Source organism: Panicum hallii, chromosome 5 (genome assembly GCF_002211085.1).
Source record: "Panicum hallii strain FIL2 chromosome 5, PHallii_v3.1, whole genome shotgun sequence".
NCBI classification, from domain to species: Eukaryota; Viridiplantae; Streptophyta; class Magnoliopsida; order Poales; family Poaceae; genus Panicum; species Panicum hallii.
The window spans coordinates 17,172,457-17,192,522 of record NC_038046.1 but is presented as its reverse complement, the minus strand read 5'-3'; the positions used below and the strand labels follow the sequence as shown (position 1 = coordinate 17,192,522).

Below are 20,066 nucleotides of genomic sequence, written 5' to 3'. Positions count from 1 at the left end.
AGAGCTTTCTTTTGGAAGAACTAGCTTAAACTTCCCCTGACCCAGAGCCACATGTCAAGCTACAACTCAAATCTGGAACAACCATAACTCCATAAGAAGCACAAGACACCAAAAAAGAGCCAAAATTTGTACTAGCCACCAAAAAACAATATGGCTGGACGTACTCAGACTCTAGTAGAGTATCTAGAGATGTTTTGGTTGTAACTGGGAAATCCAGCTGCGCTCCAAGCAGGGGCGGACCCACAGTGGGGGCAAGGTGGGCTATCGCCCCACCTCAAATTTTGAGATCCTTTTATAGTGCACTGCAAAGTTAGAAAATAATTAAACATTAGGTGGGGCGAAACAGGCTCTGGTGCTAAATTTGGCCCAGCAGACCACCCGGCCCACTTCTTTCCCGCGGTCCCGCCCACGGCCCATCCTCGGCCCACCATCCGGCGGCGCTTCGCCCCCCGCCCCACCCCCCACCCAGCCAGCCCGGCCCAAAACCCCCCGCCCCCGCCCACTCCCGGACTCCACCCGACCCCCGCGCCGCCAGCCGCCCTCCCCCCGACCCCCGCGCCGCCCCCCCCCCCCCCGCGTGCCCCCGCCAAGCGCCGCCCGCGCGGAGCCCCCCCCCCCCCCGCCCCCCGCCCGACCGCCGCCCCCGCCCCCGCCCCCGCCGAGCGCCGCCCGTGCGGAGGGCCCCTCCCCCCCGGCGCCGCCCGCCCCGCCTGAGGGGCCCGCAGAAGGCCCCACCCCCCCGCTCCGCCGCCGAGCACGCAGAGCCCCCTGCCCCCGCCGAGCGCCGCCCGCGCGGAGAACCCCCCCCCCCCCCCCCCCCCCCCCCCCGCGCCGCCTGCCCCGCCCGAGGCCCCCCCTCCAGCGCCGCCCGTCCCGCAGGAGCCCCCCCCCCCCCCCCCCCGCCTATAGTATAAAAAAAACGTGATGCCCATTTCCCGCGGGCACTGGTTCAGACTTCAGACGGCAGACTACCCAGTACCCACTGTCTCCGTGGCCCCACCTATCAGCGGGCCCCAGGCGGCCAGATAGCCTCGTCTCTGTTTGGCCCTCCTCCTCCCTCCGCCTTCCCCGCGCAGCGCACGGGACACCCGCCGCCCCCAGCCCCACCGCACGGCGACGCGCCCCAGCCCACGCTTCCGTCTCACTCCACTCCGCAGCTTTTTTCCAACCGCCACCCACGTGAATCCCGACGCCGCCGCCTCGGGGCCCACCGCTCACTCTCCCCTCCTCCCCAGCTTCCTATGGCGTGCTCGGCGGCGGCGGGCGCCGAGGCGACCGCTCTCCTGTGCCGCCGCCCCGCACCGTCCTCGATCACCGGGCGCAACCGCCTTGCGGTGTCCCGTCGGCCTCGACACGGCAATCTCAGGTAACTAGTAGTAGGTTGCTTTGAGAACGCGCGTGTTTTCCATTGTAGCTGCATGAAGGACAGTAGAAGGCGCTCGTGATGTGTTCGGGGTATTGCTTTTAACATGGAGCGTTGGGGGTCTTTTGGCGATCGCCGTGTCGTGACTGGATTCGTATTGCTGTATGTTATATGCACACTTTGCAGTGGCCGCACACTGTGGGAATCGTCGACCGTGCGTGCGTTGTATGTAGGGAATGGCCTATCGCAGTCTCTACTAATGCTTTGTCATGCTTGATCACACTGTTTTAGGCATTTATAAACACCAGTGCTAAACTGTCCAGTAATGTTCTGCAGTCATGATCAGATCATCGTGGCTCCTTATGTACATATGTTTAATTGCTGGAATCGACGATATATGTATATAGTTCTATTTTCTTGTGCCAGGACTGGCGCGCAACCTCCTCAGAAGAGCACACCTAGTGCTAACTACCGTAACAGGGTTAATATTCAGAGAGATAGAGCAGGAGCTTCCAGTGATGATGAACACCAACAGGTATTGCAGCAGATTCTGTAGCAATTATGTGTTCCATTCCATAAGATGTATTCTATGCTTTAGTGTTTGATACGAGTGTTTGTTCAATGTTTCATATATTTTTATTATTTCACTGCAACTTATGGATATTAATTAGCATGAACATTATTAGGAAGTATTGATCCTCTTCTGGTTGCTTTTAAGAGTTCCTGTTTTGATACTTTCCCGCAGAAGTCTGAAGATGAAAATGGCCTACAAAACATTCAACTGGAAGATTTGGTTGAAATGATACAAAACACCGAGAAGAGTAGGGGATTCTTTCCTTGTGAATCTTCACATAGCTCTTTATGATATACAAATCTGAAGACATTTGCATGACAAAATTCAAACTTTATTTTGTTAGATATATTGCTTCTGAATCAAGCTCGTCTTCAGGCATTGGAACGTGCTGACAAAATTATTAAAGAGAAGGAAGCTTTGCAACAGGAGATAAACAATTTAGAGATAAAATTATCAGAAACGGGTGCACAATCTGAGCTTTCTAGCAAAGGAATGTCTGATGCAGAGGCTCTGGAGTTTGATGTACTAAAGGAAGAGAATATGCTACTGAAGGATGACATAACTTTTTTTAAAGAAAAGCTTATTGAGATAACTGAGACAGAAGAGAGTCTATTCAAGCTGGAGAAAGAGCGTGCTCTTTTAGATGCTTCCCTTAGGGAGCTGGAGTGTGCATTCATAGCTGCCCAATCTGATATGTTGAAACTTGGTCCTATGCAACATGATGCCTGGTGGGAGAAAGTAGAAAATTTGGAAGAATTGCTTGAGTCCACAGCAAACCAAGTTGAGCATGCTGCTCTGATACTAGATGGCTATCACGACGTCCAGGATAAGGTTGACAAACTAGAAGCATCATTAGGAGCAACAAGCATATCAGAGTTCTGTCTTTATTTGGTTGATCTTTTGAAGAAAAGGGTAAAATCAATAGAAGAACGCTTCCAAGCTTGTAATCATGAAATGCATTCTCAAATTGAACTTTATGAACACTCAATAGTGGAGTTTCATGATACTCTCAGTAAACTAATAAAGGAAAGTGAGAAGAAGTCAATGGAGCATTATGCAGAAGGCATGCCATCAGAGTTCTGGAGTAGGATCTCTCTTCTGATTGATGGGTGGTCACTTGAGAAGAAAATATCCAACAATGATGCAAATATACTAAGAGAAATGGCTTGGAAAAGGGATAGTTGCCTTCGGGAAGCATACTTGTCATCTAGAGGAAAGGCAGAGAGGGAACTGATAGATAGTTTTCTAAAGATGGCACTACCAGGAACCAGGTACCACTTTCTCCTTTGCCAATAAGAGGAAGAACCTTGTTTATACAACAACCTATGCTTCAGAAAATATTTATATGTATATTTGGTATGATCAAATATTTTGTTATTGGATGCAGTTCTGGTTTGCACATTGTCCATATAGCAGCAGAGATGGCTCCTGTTGCAAAGGTGATCTTTGTTACTGATTCAGTTTTTCATCAAGTATGTGTGATTTAATTATCTTATTTCTTGATAAGTTGCTGTGTAATATGCTGCATAAAACTAGGTGCAAAACAGAACCTAGCAGTCCTGTTGATTGTAAAGTATCACTTTTTCTAGTGCTCGATTTGAACTGTAGTAAGTTCTAATAGGGGGGCATGTGTGTTTTGGTTTGCGAGGGAGGCAGCCAATAGTATTCTCCAACTCATTCAACAGTAGTGTTCTACTCAAGATTTTGAGAATCTTAAGGATTGATTGGAGAGGGGAACAAATTCGATACAATTGAAAGTGTACCTAAACCTGCAAAGTCACAGTCTTGATATTGGTTCACTACTAAATTGCCTGAAGCTAAGTTAAATTGTGTTGATCTCCAATCCATCTACCAGAGTATAAAATACATACATATTATGCTGGTTCCTTATATCAAACCACCAATGTGATGGTTCGCTAATTATTTTAGAGTATTGTTTGGTGCATACGCTAATTACTTTCCGATCCAGTTGGTCATCTTTTAGCCTTCTTGTTCGCATTATTGTGTAGGTTGGTGGTCTGGCAGATGTGATCTCTGGTCTTGGGAAGGCACTTCAGAAAAAGGGGAACCTAGTTGAGATAATTCTTCCCAAATATGACTGCATGCAGCATAACCAAATTAATAATCTTAAGGTATGTATTTGGTTTCTTATCTCGTATTATGCATTTAGTTGCATTTTCTGTTTGATTTAAGATTGCTGTTTGGTGATTGTGCAGGTTCTAGACGTTGTGGTGCAGTCCTACTTTGAGGGGAATATGTTTGCCAACAAAATATGGACCGGGACTGTTGAAGGTTCCAGTCAACACTCAGTTCTACTATTGTATTATATTAAATATGCAGAGGCCTAACCAAATTTAGCAAATGCAGGCCTTCCTGTCTACTTTATTGAGCCGCAGCATCCAGGCAAGTTCTTCTGGAGGGCACAATACTATGGGGAGCATGATGACTTCAAACGTTTTTCCTACTTTAGCCGTGTGGCACTGGAATTGCTTTACCAATCTGCGAAGAAAGTTGACATAATTCACTGTCATGACTGGCAGACTGCATTTGTTGTAAGATTTAAAGATTGCGTAAAATAGATCATGTTTTCCTTAGGTGATTTACTAAGTTGAAGGTAATTTATTTCTTTTTGTTACATTGCAATCTCCAGGCACCTCTTTATTGGGATGTATATGCAAATCTGGGCTTCAACTCAGCTAGAATTTGTTTTACCTGTCACAATTTTGAATATCAAGGAACCGCACCAGCCCAGGATTTAGCATATTGTGGCCTTGATGTTGAGCACCTGGATAGAGCAGACAGAATGCGGGATAATTCACATGGTAGAATAAATGTCGTTAAGGTATCGACCTATGGAAAATGTGTAGCAGAAGAGTTGAAACTAGAGTTTTAGCTTTATGGTATCACTAATAATGATTCTATGCGTTTATGATGTTCAGGGTGCAATTGTGTATTCCAACATTGTCACAACTGTATCACCAACATATGCTCAAGAGGTGCGCTCAGAGGTACTATTTCTTCTTACCTTCGGGTCCAGTGTGAACGCCCATTGGATGCAACTATCGTATTGATTTCTGGCCTCTCTTGTCTGTTGTATAACAGAAACGTTGTGGTACCCCTATTTTCCCTAACCCTCTTACTTTCAAAAGTATAAAAAGTATATAAAAAACTAAAGAAACAAAATTCTGTAAAGATTCCCCAAAGGATCAAAAATTTATTCATGTATGTTATCGACATTTGTCGCATTTCAAGGTTATTGAAATGAAGGGAGACCAATTTCCATAGTTGTAGGGGGGCCACCGCCAAGTTAGTTCTTGTATAATTCATTGTTTAAACAGTAGTCTTCCACTATTGAGGTTTAAGGCCAAAAACTATATTATAAGGATGTTGAGTTTGTAAATAAGACATTATTGAACAATCCAAAGCAAACCTGTTGAATGTAAGTTACGGATCTTTGTCTAACGGTGCAATATTTTCTTCTCAATATTTCTCCATGGACAAAAATAGATCATCGCATGGGAGTTGCTAGGGATGCAAGTTTTGATTCTCCAAAAAAGATCATTTTATTGAACTACACGGATTTCAAAGCTATGGAAATGGGATACAAGTGAACTAACGAACTGACCCCAAGACTACCTATTAGGGTCACCACTTGCATCCCTAGGAATTGTATAAAGAGGATGGATGCTTGAAATTTTCTAATTCAAATACACTACTTAGTCCTTAGATAAGGGTTGACCTGGCTGTGGTGTTACTATTTGCCATAATTAGTTTTTAGAATCATGACTTTATCCTGTCTCAACGTTTTGTTACTGACAACGTTGCTCCATTGCTCAGGGTGGGCGTGGGCTCCAAGATACACTTAAAATACATTCCAAGAAATTTGTTGGAATACTTAATGGCATCGACACAGATACATGGAATCCTTCTACAGATAGGTTTCTCAAGGTCCAATACAGTGCTAATGATCTATATGGAAAATCAGCAAACAAAGCAGCTCTCACGAAGCAGCTCAAGATGTCTTCTGCAAATGCTTCCCAACCACTCGTATGTTTTTATCCTCAAAGCCATTGTAAATCTTTGTATGTATAGGCTGACTCTGTACTTGATTTGAGCATATTCCTCTCTTCAAGATTTACTAGAGAACTGAAGTTTCCTCAAGCAGGTCGGTTGCATTACAAGGCTTGTTCCTCAAAAGGGTGTACATCTCATCAGGCATGCAATATATAAAACAGCTGAGTTAGGTGGACAGTTCATTCTCCTAGGTTCCAGTCCAGTACCGAACATTCAGGTGTGTTTCCTTGGCCATACTTGAAACTTGAAAGAAAAGGAAAACAGCCTTCAGTTCCTCATGAATAGTTTATTAATCATGAAAGAAGCACGCATTGATTGTTCAAAATACCATGTTTTTTAGCTCTCTATTGAACAGCTGTTTCCTCGCAGTCATAACACTTGACGTATTTGTTGTCCATTTCTTTCACAGAGGGAGTTTGAGGGTATTGCAGACCAATTTCAGAACAATAACAATATCAGGCTGCTTTTGAAGTATGATGATGCTCTATCACATATGATTTTTGCAGCATCAGATATGTTCATTGTTCCTTCTATGTTTGAGCCATGTGGCCTCACTCAGGTATGGTTTCTTCATATTTAATTTAATGGTTTAGCAATTAGCACTGTACACGATATGTACTTGTATTTACTGACAAACGTCCTTTACCGTCTTCATCTTCTGGTATCTTCGTATAAGTAAACTAGATAAGTCATGCCTGCTTGATAGTTAAACGGGCTTGTCTTCTGGTGTGCGATTCTGACCCGTTTTTCTTCCATAGATGATAGCTATGCGATATGGTTCTGTGCCAGTTGTTCGGAAAACTGGTGGTCTGAATGACAGGTAAATCATGAGCCATCAATCCCTGCAACACTGTTGGCACCTTCAAACACGCATTGACAATGCTGCTCTGATTTGCTTTGTAAATTTTAGTGTCTTCGATTTCGACGATGAAACGATACCCATGGAACTGCGAAATGGTTTCACATTTTTGAAGGCTGATGAGCAGGTGATTGCCGTATCTGTGTACATCCTGAGCTAACGTATTGGAAGATATGATATTTTGGTGCCTACAGACAGCTAATGTGAGGTGTTCATCTTGATAGGGCTTTGATAGTGCATTGGAAAGAGCTTTCAACTACTACCATAGAAAACCTGAAGTCTGGAAACAGTTAGTGCAGAAAGACATGAAGATAGATTTCAGCTGGGATACTTCAGCCTCCCAATACGAAGACATCTACCAGAGAGCAGCTGCTCGAGCAAGGGCGGCAACATAAACAGCAGAGATTGTTCCTGATGCCTCCATGGACTCTCCCGGATGCTGCTTTAACGTATGGTAAATGCAGTTCTATCAGCTCCCTGAACTGAGCTTAGTCGCAGGAGAAGCGAAGAAACACATTGTGCATCGCTACCTACTTGGGTGTACAAATGGCGGCGTGGCGTCACGCGCAGTTCCCGACGGATCAAAAGAGATGTATACAGGAAAATACAGAAAGGGTATTTTTCGAAGCACACATCATCATGAGATCAGGATGCTTGGAGACACAGCTACTGTTGGTTGCAGAAGCACACATGAGATTAGGATGCCAGTGCGAACAAATATCCAGTTATACACGTGGTTGTGTAGCTCTATGAAGCTGTTAATTGAGAGATTATAGGGTTCATGTAATGTTTTTTTGCATAAACTGGTGCAAATTATACTCTTATCTTTGGAAAGTCTGTCGTCTCAACAACATGTTTGCTTCAATCGTTTAAGACGAGAGAAGTGATAAAGGGTATAGAATATTGGGTCTGTTTGGAGAAGTTAAAAGTTGGATGTTAAACTTTAGCATATATTAGCATTTATGTATATGCTAAAGTTTTTAAATCTTAACTAAAGTTTAGTCTGCTCCATTAGCACTTCTATTTAGATGAGCTAGGGCTAAATTTAGCACTTTTATCCATTAGCATTTGCATCCAAATGGAACAATAGACTATGGTTGTTTCTATTTGAAATACTTACTACTGAACGACAAATACTGTTCTGGGTCAGAGGGGGCATGGGAGTGGGATATCGCCGCGGTGCGTTCGGAGACGTGATCCTTGTTCGTTCCTCATCAGGTGGCTCGACAAACAAGTCGTGTACACGGCACGCGTGACGCACCACGCTGCTCGTGCCTACGTCTCCCTCACCTCAAACCGACCTTGTAGCTAGCACCGCCTGATCGCGTCCATATCAGCCGTGTCTGCCTCCCACCCACAGGTCGCGCTCGTGTCGCTGCCACGCGCCGCACCGCACCAGCTCACCTGCATCGTCAACTCGGCGGGCGAACCCACCGGCCACCGCGCCCCGTCTCCTCGCCTCCAGGTCCCCGCCCGATCACCATGGCGCTCCTCCCGCGTACGGCGCGGCTGGCGCTCCTCTCCGCCTCCCCGCGCGCCTACTCCGCCGCCGCCGCCGCCTCGTCCGCGGCGGCCACCCGCCCGGCGCCATACGGCGGGGCGCCGCCCCCGGCGCCGATGTCGAAGGCGGCGGAGTTCGTGGTCTCCAAGGTGGATGACCTCATGAACTGGGCGCGGCGGGGCTCGATCTGGCCCATGACGTTCGGGCTCGCCTGCTGCGCCGTCGAGATGATGCACGCCGGCGCCTCCCGCTACGACTTCGACCGCTTCGGCGTCATCTTCCGCCCCTCGCCGCGCCAGTCCGACTGCATGATCGTCGCCGGCACGCTCACCAACAAGATGGCGCCCGCGCTTCGCAAGTAATTTTTGTTTGCTACACCTAACCTTTGTCTTACTGTTCGCTTACGTAGATCATACAGACTTGAGACTTGTGTGATTTTGTTGATTTTATTTTGGCCTGAATAAGAACAGCTCTATGTTATTCTAGTTAGATATCGGCAGTGCGGCCGTTTGATTTCTTAATTCAGTGAACAGTGATCATTAGTCCCAGTCCTGTTTCCTTCTGTTAGTTGAAAGACGATAGTGTCAGTCGTCAGTAACTTGAAGAAAAATTCCCATTGTGTTTCTTTCACACGTTTCCTTGCTCTGGCAAGGCTTATGCTCTCGACTTCTCGTCCAGCACAATCACTGGTATTTGCAATGTCTTAGTAGAGATATCAAAACAGAGAAATTCCTCATGGATTCTGCCTGAGTCAAAATCTTCTTTGATGTTGAGGCCATTTCCGCTGAGATTGTTCCTGCTTCTTACAATACAATCTTACCAGCTTGTGGTTCCCCAGCAGTGCTGACGTTTTCATCTTTGTTGGTTCTCCTGCAGAGTCTATGACCAGATGCCAGAGCCCCGCTGGGTTATTTCGATGGGCAGCTGCGCCAACGGCGGCGGATACTACCACTACTCCTACTCCGTTGTGCGGGGGTGCGACCGGATCGTCCCCGTGGACATCTACGTCCCTGGATGCCCGCCGACCGCCGAAGCTCTGCTATACGGCGTTCTTCAGCTGCAGAAGAAGATCAACAGGCGCAAGGATTTCCTCCACTGGTGGACCAAGTAACTGCCGGCGCGGTCTCTCTGAATTCTCGCCTAGCTGTTGTGTCCCAAGAGTCTGTGCGACCTAGGCTAGTCGTCTGAGAAGTGCGGACGTGAGCATGGAACTGGTGTGCTGAACCCCGGGCCTGGCCCGCAGTCTCTGGACAAACAACGAAACACCTAGTGGTGGAATGTTGCTGCTTTGTTAGTGTTCGTGTGTTACGCTAGAGGTTGTAATGTGCTGTTCTGTGATGAGATCTGATTGTATGGAGATTCTTGGGCAACAAATTGGTCATGACCGGTAATCCTGAGTATTCCTCAAAACAGAAAAGTAATCCTGAGCACTCCTGCAATTTCGAACTTCGGAGATTATATTCTTGAACCGAGTAATTGGCTCGCGTAGCTGTTGGGAATTTACATGCTCCAAATGTTGATGCAAATCACCCTCACCCATGCGTAGATGGAAAAGAAATCTTCCTTCGCCGTATCGCATTGACCTCTTCCCCAAGCCAAAAAAAAAACCCCGGCAATTACTGGGCTCCACCTACACTTGCCTCCTGAATCCGCCCCCCAGGACAGCACAGCTGCACTGCACAGGCACGAACCCGGAAACGAGCCCGCGCCGCCGTCCTCCCCGATCGCCTCTCCCCCGCCGATCTGTTCCCAAGGGCAAGAGGTGAACCCCATCCCAGTCGAGCGAATCAACGCGGGGTTCTTCTCGGCCTCTCGCGATCTCACCACACTGTAACGAACCCGCTTGTGCCCCGCCGCAGGACCCGCGTCCCAGCCGGAGTAGATCCATGGCTCTGCCGTCGAGGCTGGCGCAGCTGCAGGCGAAGGCGTGCGAGGCGACGCGGTTCGCTGCGAAGCACGGGTGCGCGTACCAGCGGGCGCTCGTCGAGAAGAACAAGAAGTACGTCGTGGAGCCACCCACCATCGAGAAGTGCCAGGAGCTCTCCAAGCAGCTATTCTACACCCGCCTCGCCAGGTTCGTGGATTCGATCTCCGTCCTTGTCCTCCTCCTCGTATTCTCGTCCCCATCTGAGAACCTGATGGGGGAGATTCGTTGTGTGCTCCGTACCCCGTGATCTCAATGCCGGACTGTTTGCTGTTGATTTGTTTACCAAATAGCCTGCCCCAGTGCTAGCTTCTTATGATTATGACTAGTGCGGCCGTACTTATCTGCGTTGTGTTTACCGTTGAGTTTTAATGTGGGAGTGATGTGACAGGCTGGTTTGAATATAGGATTCGATGATTAGCCTGTCTTCTCAATGAAGATGCAGAGGCAAACAAGGTTTTGGGGTTTTAGCTTTCCATATATGTTCTTTAAGTTTGTTGTATGTGATTTCAACAATTGAGGTTTTGTGGCCAACAAGGCTCTACGAAATTGCTTGGGGCTAGACAAAAAGAACGCCACTGCCACTTGCAAGCCAGATCAGCATGCAAAAAAATTCAAAAAAAAACTCGTTTAGTACTACCCCGCTTATAGTATAAAAAAAACGTGATGCCCATTTCCCGCGGGCACTGGTTCAGACTTCAGACGGCAGACTACCCAGTACCCACTGTCTCCGTGGCCCCACCTATCAGCGGGCCCCAGGCGGCCAGATAGCCTCGTCTCTGTTTGGCCCTCCTCCTCCCTCCGCCTTCCCCGCGCAGCGCACGGGACACCCGCCGCCCCCAGCCAGGGGCGGACCCACAGTGGGGGCAAGGTGGGCCATCGCCCCACCTCAAATTTTGAGATCCTTTTATAGTGCACTGCAAAGTTAGGAAAAAATTAAACATTAGGTGGGGCGAAACAGGCTCTGGTGCTAAATTTGGCCCAGCAGACCACCCGGCCCACTTCTTTCCCGCGGTCCCGCCCACGGCCCATCCTCGGCCCACCATCCGGCGGCGCTTCGCCCCCCGCCCCACCCCCCACCCAGCCAGCCCGGCCCCAAACCCCCCGCCCCCGCCCACTCCCGGACTCCCCCCGACCCCCGCCCCCCCCCCCCCGCTCCGCCGCCGAGCACGCAGAGCCCCCTGCCCCCGCCAAGCGCCGCCCGCGCGGAGAGCCCCCCCCCCCCCCCCCCGCGCCGCCTGCCCCGCCCGAGGCCCCCCCCTCCAGCGCCGCCCGTCCCGCCCGCTGGAGCACCCCCCCCCCCCCGCCCCCGCCGAGCGCCGCCCGTGCGGAGGGCCCCTCCCCCCCGGCGCCGCCCGCCCCGCCCGAGGGGCCCGCAGGAGCGCCCCCCCCCCCCCCCCCCACCCGGTCGAGTGCCGCCGAGCGCCCGCCCGCAGGAGGCCCCCCCACCACCACCCCCGGTCGAGCGCCGCCGGGCGCCCGCCTGCAGAAGACCCCCCCCCCCCCCCCCCCCGCCCGCTCGAGCGCCCCCCCCCCCCAAAAAAAAAAAGGCACTGAATCTCCCCAATTCAGCACAATTCACAGCGGATCGCCGTCCGTCGACCCCAATCCGCGATCGAGGTTAGATTATTTCCTCGCAGCCTCACGTTTACGTAATTAGAGCAGCTCTAATTTTGTTATTGTTTGTACAGGTAAATAAGGAGATTGTCGTGACCGGTCTTTTTCGCCCCACCTAGTTTGTCGTCCTGCGTCCGCCACTGGCTCCAAGTGACACCACTGAGAACCCCAGTGCTGGGTGTAGGCATGGAATTGCATGTGATAAAATAACCAGGAAGCTGATCAGAACAGGAGTGCATCAAGAGACAGAAACATCAATACGAAAATTTCAAGAGAAGTAAACAATCAGAGCTGAAGGTCGGGAAAGATGCACATTTCATTTTTGCCGGCTAACCTTTCTGTATCTCCAGTAATTTCAGTTAGCATAGATAAGGAACAGAAAGAGAAGCCTCTATGCAGAAGGCATTCCAAGCAGCAAGAAATAAGCATCCCGGTGGTGCAATTGTACAATAGATGCCAGAAGATGCTTCACAACAACACTGGAGCAGTGGCCAGACAGCCTACACAAGCTTATTGAACATACTCAAGAATTCACTATAGAAATGATGCCCAAATATACTTTTAGCCTTCACAAAGCTGTTTAACTGAAAATGACAAGCATTTCTCCTGTCCAGACAACCATCCATACAGATGTTTTAGGATCCAAGCAGAAATACCCAAGCATGTTATGAACCTACAAATGCAGAAGACATGGCAATCGACAACAGATACAATAATTACTCCAGAAATTTCACATCTCAAAGCACTACAGAAATCTCAAAGTATGCAATAATGCAACTAGTAAGCACATCACTTCTGAGCCAGAATTGTCATTTAGTTCACCACATAAAGCAACAAACAAGCATAGCAAATCAGAGTCATAACAGTGAACAGAGGACCGAAGTTAATAACCTCTATGCATAGATAAGGAACAGAAAGAGAAGCCTCTATGCTGCAGGCTTTCGAAACAGCAAGAAATAAGCATCCGCTATGGTAAATGATTCCCCCTAAATAACCGAAGCCACATGTGGTACATTTCAGTTAGCAGAGTTATGTTCTCTGGAACATCAAATATGGCAAAAGTCAAGCAATTGTACAACAGATGTCAAAAAATGCTTCACAACACGACAGGAGCAGTGGCCAGACAGCATACACTTCTGAATGCAACTAGCAAGCACATCACTTCTGAGCCAGAATTGTCATTTAGTTCGCCACATAAAGCAACCAACAAGCATAGCAAATCAGAGTCATAACAGTGAACAGAGGAACGAAGTTAATAGAACAAGCACCATTGATGCTCCAGATCCATTAGGTACACAATTCGTTCATACAACTACACACTAACCATCCATTTCCATTCGATTTTGCTGAAGACAATACTACAGCTACCAGATAATTTAAACCGAGGGAGCCAGGACTAGCAGCACCACCCAACCGAACTAGTACTGGCACCACCAGAGGCGGCAAACCTAACTAAGACGAGGTGAACTTGGTAACGGCCTTGGTGCCCTCGGAGACAGCGTGCTTGGCGAGCTCCCCGGGGAGGACAAGGCGGACGGAGGTCTGGATCTCGCGGGAGGTGATAGTGGGCTTCTTGTTGTAGCGGGCGAGCTTGGCGGCCTCGCCGGCGAGCTTCTCGAAGATGTCGTTGATGAAGGAGTTCATGATGGACATGGCCTTGGAGGAGATGCCGATGTCCGGGTGCACCTGCTTGAGCACCTTGAAGATGTAGATCTTGTAGGTCTCGACGCTCTTCTTGGCCTTCTTCTTGCCCTTCTTGCCCTCGCCGTCCTTGCCGGCGCTGGACTTGCCCGCGGGGAGGCGCTTCTCCGCCTTGGGCTTCTTCCCCGCCGGGGCCTTCTCGGCCTTCTCGGCCGCGGGCTCCTCCTCCGCGGGCTTCTTCGCCGCCGGCTTCTTCTCCGCCTTGGGCGCCATCGGTGGTGCTGCGGCTGCTCTGGGGCTCGCGGCGCGGTGGTGTTTGGGGGAAGGGGATGCTTGGATTCGATCGCTGTGAGGTGTAGAGAAGAGGAGAGCGGTGCGAGCGGTTTATAGGCCAGGAGAGGCGGGCGCTGATTGGTGCAGGGGTAGGAGCCGCGGATCGATGACGTGGAGGGGCGTGGGGCGTTGGCGCCGCTGCTAGCGCTGGGCTGCGATGGGTTTCGACGCGGATTGCTGACGTGGTCAGAGCGTGGCCGGGAGGGGGCGCGCGGAGGCGGGGCGGGCCTCTTTCGCGGTGGGTTTGGACGCGGGCCCCATCTGTCGGTGACGAAGTTTTTCGTCGGTGGTTCTCGAGAAGAAACGGATTTGAGGGGAACTCGGAATGCACCGCGATCTCTCCACCGGCGGTTGTAAAAATCACATTGTTTGCTAGTGATGTACTAGTCACTAGTGGGAATTTTGTGTCTAGAAATTCTGTCGCGAGTTTTCTGAAAGTCTAGAAATATTATGATGTTAGGAAAACAGGGGTTTTATAAAAAAAATGGAGTACACTCAAGCACCCCAAAACCTTTCCGATACCGTAGTTGTTTTTCTTTTCCAGAAAACGTGGTAGTCCTCCAAAACTCTAAAAGAACCATGCATCCAAACATATGCCCAATTTTTCCTCTCATTTGTAAAAACTGCAGTTTGGTTCTATACAAGTTGGTAGCATTTAAATGATAATTTTAAACTGTAGATTCAAAATACCATGGTTCTCTAGAAACTACATTAACAAAGGAGATTCTTAATAAAAAAATATATACAAACTAGGCTAAGAACCTGTTTTCATCTGGATGGGCTAAAGCTAAAGGTTTTTTTTAGTGGAAATGGGGGCAAACCTGAATTGATTTACCACGGATGCCGGCAAGCCGGTAATGAAGAGTGCATGGCACCAAATACATGGTCGTCCTGGCAGGATTGAAGAGTACAGCTGAGGGGAAGATGAGAGGTGAAGAACATTCACACCACCAACAACATAGGGGAGTGTGAAGCTCAAAGTTGATCCCAACAGACAACATCCGTGATTTGTGCACATCCAGAATCCAATCATCGCCCGCCAATACCATTTGAGGGGAGGAATCCCTAAAGGGGAGGGTTGATGACACAAGAGCGAGAATATTCAAGAGAGGGGATCATGGTCTCGCAACCCGGCATTTGGTGAGACAAAGCAATCAAGGAAATGGATGACGACAGGGCTAAGCCACTGGTAGCAAGCGCTCGCAAGCAATCAGCTTGTGCAATCATCAAGAGGATTTTAGCCATGAGCCTTGTAAAGAACTTTGTGCGGAACCAATGAGTTACCTCCACGGCGACGCTTACAGGTAGGATACAACGTCATTGACGCCACCGCCACTGATCAGGTAGAACCGGAATTGGATTTTCATCTGGAGGAACTTGCAGTTCCCATGGGAGGAGAGCGACGTGACGACGCCTCCAAAAAGGTGAGCGGCGCCCAAATGTGTCGATGTCGTTAGCCCAACAAGATCAGGCATAGCTTTCGCTTGTAGCTCATGGAATCCTACAACCGCAAGGTCAAACCACATCGGCCATGCTTGATAACGCGCAAGCTCCATCGAGCCTGAGCCCACAGTTGCACCCAGGCCCAACCATGTCAGATACACCTTGCTGCTTGAGCCCTTGGCGGCTCGCACACACAACAAGGTGCGGTGGTGGAGGAAGCTTGTTGGGCAGCCGGTTGAAACCACGAGCAACTGCAGCCACTGGATTGGAGCACCAACCCAAAAGTTCCATCCTGGGCCTCTACGCCGCGGCACTGCGACCACTACGATCGGGGCGAGGAGCGGCACCTTGCTGCTTCAACTCTTGGCGGCTCGCTCATGGAGCAAGGCACCACTCCAGGCCTACAACAGCTGGAGCCCCAACCTAGGCCTCCGCCAGCACCTTGCTGCTTGAGCCCTATGGCAGCTCGCGCTTGCAACAAGGTACCATGCCACCAAAGCCTCGGGAGAACAGATCCGGTAGGGGAGTGACTGGATTTGGCCCAGGGTGACCTGGATCTGCCTCCTCGCTAAGCAACTATCGCCATGAGTTCCACTGGATGGAACACCAAGCTCGAGAACGGGAGGAAGGGAAAGATGTCTAAACTTTAGTTGGCTAAAATTAGTCCTATCCTGTTTGGATGCATCGACTAAACTTCAGTTGTTGTACTGTGAAAAGTCGTTTATACCTCTATACTAAGCATGTGTTGCGAGATGATAGGATTTGACAAGTGTATTTTGGTATTTTGCTATCCGCTGCTAGAAATTAGCCCTCGTTAGCTAGGTTTGGAGGGCTAATGGTCTAAACTTTAGTTGGGGAGTTGGCTAATTTTGTTGCTGAGAAGTGCGAAACAGCCAGCGTTGAAGAGGATAAATTAGAAGAGGACAACCACGAAGGATGGCGGCCCTCTCGCCTCCCCTGCTCCCTCCCCTCCCTTCCACCCACCCCGACACCATCGCCCACTCCACTAGCCCCACGCCGTCGCTCACTCCGAGCCCGGCAGCCACCTCCCCTTCCTCCTCCCCGCCGGTGTCGGGGGCCCTTCCTAGTGCTGCAACTGGGCGTAGTAAGGCCCTGTGCTGGTGTCATGATACCCCGCCTTCTGGGAAGTCCGGCAGCGGCGCATCCCCGTTATCAATCAAGGACGTTCTTCTGGCTGCGCCGATGTGGCCCCGGCGAACTCTTCCCCGGCACCCAAGGTGAGTTCCGACGGCGATTTCTCCCCCCGGGTCATGCTGCGGCCTATCGCCTCCCGACCGCTACCCCTGCAGTCTGGCCCGGACGAGGAGGGCTGTCACACGGCGGTTAGTTGGCGCACTGAAAGTGCATTTAGCCCCCTAAGTGGGTTTGGTATTGATGACATACAAAATTAAGGAGCTAATGAGTTTATCGAGTTATGGACAGGTTAAAATTCAATAAAATGAAAAAAAGTAAGAAAAGACACTAAATTTGCTTAAAGGATGGTGGTGGACTTAAAAGAAGATCTTTTATGATTTTGAGTTTAGAAAACACTATTAAAACGGATGCGAATGGATAGCATGAAGGTGTCAAAGTGCTTATTTGAGATGCTAACCATCAAGGAGAGACATAAATCACACACTTGTGCACCTAATTTTCTGACTGTTTCAGTGTGTGTCGGAAGTTCCGACCCTAGGTTGGAAGTTCCGACACTTGTCGGAAGAAGCGGGATTCTTCTGACAAGGGGTCCTCGGGCAGCTGTTTTTAATTGGTCGGAAGTTCCGACCCTGTGTTGGAAGTTTTAACAATCACTTAACTAGTGCACTAACGGCTAGTTTTTGGGGCTTGGGTATTTATACCCCCTTAGCCCCCTTCACTTGCTGCTGACCTAACCCGACCCGAGACAAACACCTCCAAGAGCATTTACTACAACTCCCAATCCCTCTTTGAGCTAATCCTTTAGTTGATTTGAGCTAGAGCTCGAGTGAGAGCAAGATTGAGGTGTGAGACTCAACCTTTTAAGTGAAAGGGCAGCCAAGTTCATCTCAAGAGCACTTGAAGCATCTTCATCCTTCGATTCACGTTTGTTACTCTTGAAGCTTGCTTCTAGACAGTTTGGTGTCGCCCGTGGAGAGTCCTCTCGTGTATGTGCGGCTCGGGAAGTTTGTATTACCCTATCCTTTGTGGATTTCATAGTAGGTGACTCAATCCTCCTTTGTGGTTGATTGAGTGAGGTAAAGGGTTAGTGGAAGACCCGGCTCTTTATGAGCTCCTCAATGGAGACGTAGCTTCCTTAGTGGAAGTGAACTTTAGGAATAAATCTCTTGTGTCTTGTGGTTATTGCATTTATTTAGTTCCTATTAACCTAGAGTTTGTTTTCTGCCGATCTACGTACTCGAGTTGTTGTGCTTACAAAGATCACCTGCAATAGTCTCCTAGTATCATTGTGCAACTTTGGATTCAACCAGGTTCTGCAATTTCAAGTTTAATTTTGAATTTCTTATACGAACTTTAGTTTTGTCGGAAGTTCCGGTCTAGTGTCGGAAGTTCTGACACATTTAATTGCTGTGAAGAATTTTTCAGGTTTTTCAGGTATGCCTATTCACCCCCCCCCCCTCTAGGCATCTCAAGATCCTTTCACGCACGCGCAAGGAGCTCCAGCGCCTTGCCAGCCAGTTGCGTCGCTTTTGTCCCGGTCGACCTCCAGGGACGGTGTTTCAATTGTTTCTCTCCTCGGCACCGGACTGCGTCCTGCCAATCCTCCACTCAGTGCTTCCGGTGTCGAGCCACGGGTCACCGCTCCTACAACTGCCCGGCTCGGCGCTTTGCCCCGCCAATAGTTCCTCGCCTTGGTCCGGTCTGGCGGTCAGTCTCCCGTGCACCCCCCTCGTGTGCTGCCATGGTTCCACCGGTGAGTGCCTTGCCGATTCCTGCGGCGAACGGCTCTGGCACTAGCCGCCGACGTCGGCGAGGCCGCAAGCAATGCGGGAACCGTGACGGCTTGGCCTTGGCACCCTTCCCCTTGTCGAGCGATGACGAACGTTTGATCAGCAGGGCTGGCCACCCTCTTTGGCTACTTCGCGTCACCCAGCATTCGAATATGAGGAACACGAAGTGAACCACCCCATACTAGACGTAGGGCATTCGCCCGAACCAGTCTAAATCCTTGCCTTCGATTGTTAGCCATCGAGCCACTACGAAGCACAGCACAAACTACTAGCCGGTGATCGAAACACCGATAGTTGGCAGCTAGGTAGGGGAAGTCGCGCACTCTCACCGCCACGTGATCGCTCGATGGCGGCCCACGGCGTCACGCTATGGCTGGAGTCAGCAGAGGCTCCATCTGCTTCGGGAGCGTGAAGTTTACCGTTGGTAGCGCCGGCGGGCCCAGGTAACCAGGCCATCGGCTTTGGGAGCCTGAAGTTCATGGCTGGCCGGCTCGGCCACCTCCACCTACGTGGCGCGGGGACAGTCCCTACCCTGTTTGGAAGCTGGGACTAAAGGCCATTAAAGCACTCATAAAAAGGTCATGATACCTCTGGTCTGCTGCCCCTGGTCTTGCCAAAGCTGGTCCGTTGCGCCGAGCGTCGGCCATGCTCTGTTCCATGGCTGTGCTTGTGCGCTGGCTTGAGCATTGCGATTCCATTATGATGTCCACAAATTACAAATTACAAATATGTCCAACAAATTGAAATGTACAGCTCAAAATTACGAATTACATTGTCCAGAAGTTCCAAACAGCAAAAAGTTACATCTATGCCCTATTGAACAAACCATCGGCTATCCAATCCCGAAATTGATTCATGGTTCGATCTTCATCTCCATGACGGGGATTAGTTCCATTTCCTTGAGAAGATGAGGCTTCGGGCAATGGAATGTATTCGTCATCACAATCACACATGTCGAAGTCAGAATCCGCCAAAGCACTTTCACGAATGAAATTATGGAGTGCCGTGCAAGCAACAATTATTTTACTTTGTTTTGGCATGGAACTCATTAAATCTAATAAAATCCTCCACTTCATCTTTAATACTCCAAAAGATCTCTTAATGACATTTCGAAGTGAAGAATGTGCATAGTTAAATAGCTCCCTTTTACCTCTTGGCCCCGGGCCTTGACAAACTCCGGGATGTGATACTTTGTACCCCTGTACGGTGCAAGATATCCCAGTCAGTTTGGGTAGCTCGAGTCGACGAGATAAAATTTCCCTGCACATGAGAACCTTGTTGTAAGAGTCATGAAAAATCTTGGAACAATAAAATAAAATGAACAATTGATCTTGCCATTACCTTGAGGTGGATGTGGAAACTTGTCACCATATTTTTGAAGTGAGTCGTTGAACAGCCTCATATCATGAACTGATCCAGGCCATCCCGCAACGATAAAGGTATATCTCATATCAAAGTCACATATTGCCAAGATATTTTGAGAGTACCTTTTTCTTGATGTATGTTGAACTACCTTTGTACTTGGCACCACAATAGGTACATGTGTTCCATCTATTGCCCCAATGCAATTGTCAAAGTATGGAGAAAAGTGAGGAGACTGTAGCCTTTCATGCACTGTCCTAACTTCAGGATCTATTGGCCTAAGGATACCAGTTGCTAGCTTGACAAGACCTTTTCAAATTTCCAATTATCTGTTTCGGTTGACCTCACAAAACGATCTTCAGCTTGCCTAGTAGATTGAGGGGCACCAAGAATCCATAAAAACATCGCTAATGCCTCCACTGACGACATC

The 20,066-nt window shown here is 49.3% G+C and overlaps 3 protein-coding genes across 3 annotated transcripts; 2 read left to right on the top strand and 1 right to left on the bottom strand.

Moving 5' to 3' along the window:
- Positions 1 to 1,241: 1,241 nt before the first annotated feature.
- On the top strand, positions 1,242 to 7,791 carry LOC112893246 (probable starch synthase 4, chloroplastic/amyloplastic). Its single transcript, XM_025960459.1, has 16 exons — positions 1,242 to 1,366; positions 1,790 to 1,898; positions 2,109 to 2,184; positions 2,281 to 3,208; positions 3,325 to 3,376; positions 3,947 to 4,069; positions 4,154 to 4,229; positions 4,305 to 4,489; positions 4,588 to 4,779; positions 4,877 to 4,945; positions 5,775 to 5,984; positions 6,103 to 6,228; positions 6,421 to 6,570; positions 6,770 to 6,831; positions 6,922 to 6,997; positions 7,095 to 7,791. Exons 1-16 carry the CDS (start codon positions 1,242 to 1,244, stop codon positions 7,263 to 7,265), a joined length of 2,730 nt encoding a protein of 909 aa, XP_025816244.1. The 3' UTR covers positions 7,266 to 7,791.
- Positions 7,792 to 7,924: 133 nt separating this feature from the next.
- LOC112893247 (NADH dehydrogenase [ubiquinone] iron-sulfur protein 7, mitochondrial-like) lies at positions 7,925 to 9,817 on the top strand. The gene is made up of 2 exons (XM_025960460.1): positions 7,925 to 8,729; positions 9,248 to 9,817. Exons 1-2 carry the CDS (start codon positions 8,353 to 8,355, stop codon positions 9,480 to 9,482), a joined length of 612 nt encoding a protein of 203 aa, XP_025816245.1. The 5' UTR covers positions 7,925 to 8,352; the 3' UTR covers positions 9,483 to 9,817.
- A 3,324-nt stretch (positions 9,818 to 13,141) lies between these two features.
- Positions 13,142 to 13,907, bottom strand: LOC112895852 (histone H2B.1-like). The gene has a single exon (XM_025963850.1). It carries the CDS (start codon positions 13,824 to 13,826, stop codon positions 13,365 to 13,367), a length of 462 nt encoding a protein of 153 aa, XP_025819635.1. The 5' UTR covers positions 13,827 to 13,907; the 3' UTR covers positions 13,142 to 13,364.
- Between the last annotated feature and the right edge of the window lie 6,159 nt (positions 13,908 to 20,066).

Bases quoted from the DNA above. Each gene is read 5' to 3' on its own strand.
- LOC112893246 (XM_025960459.1), top strand. From the start codon at position 1,242: ATGGCGTGCTCGGCGGCGGCGGGCGCCGAGGCGACCGCTCTCCTGTGC. The intron at 1,899-2,108 runs GTATTGCAGCAG...ACTTTCCCGCAG, and splicing joins GTGATGATGAACACCAACAG to AAGTCTGAAGATGAAAATGG. The intron at 4,780-4,876 runs GTATCGACCTAT...TATGATGTTCAG, and splicing joins GTAGAATAAATGTCGTTAAG to GGTGCAATTGTGTATTCCAA.
- LOC112895852 (XM_025963850.1), bottom strand. From the start codon at position 13,826: ATGGCGCCCAAGGCGGAGAAGAAGCCGGCGGCGAAGAAGCCCGCGGAG.
- LOC112893247 (XM_025960460.1), top strand. From the start codon at position 8,353: ATGGCGCTCCTCCCGCGTACGGCGCGGCTGGCGCTCCTCTCCGCCTCC. The intron at 8,730-9,247 runs GTAATTTTTGTT...GTTCTCCTGCAG, and splicing joins ATGGCGCCCGCGCTTCGCAA to AGTCTATGACCAGATGCCAG.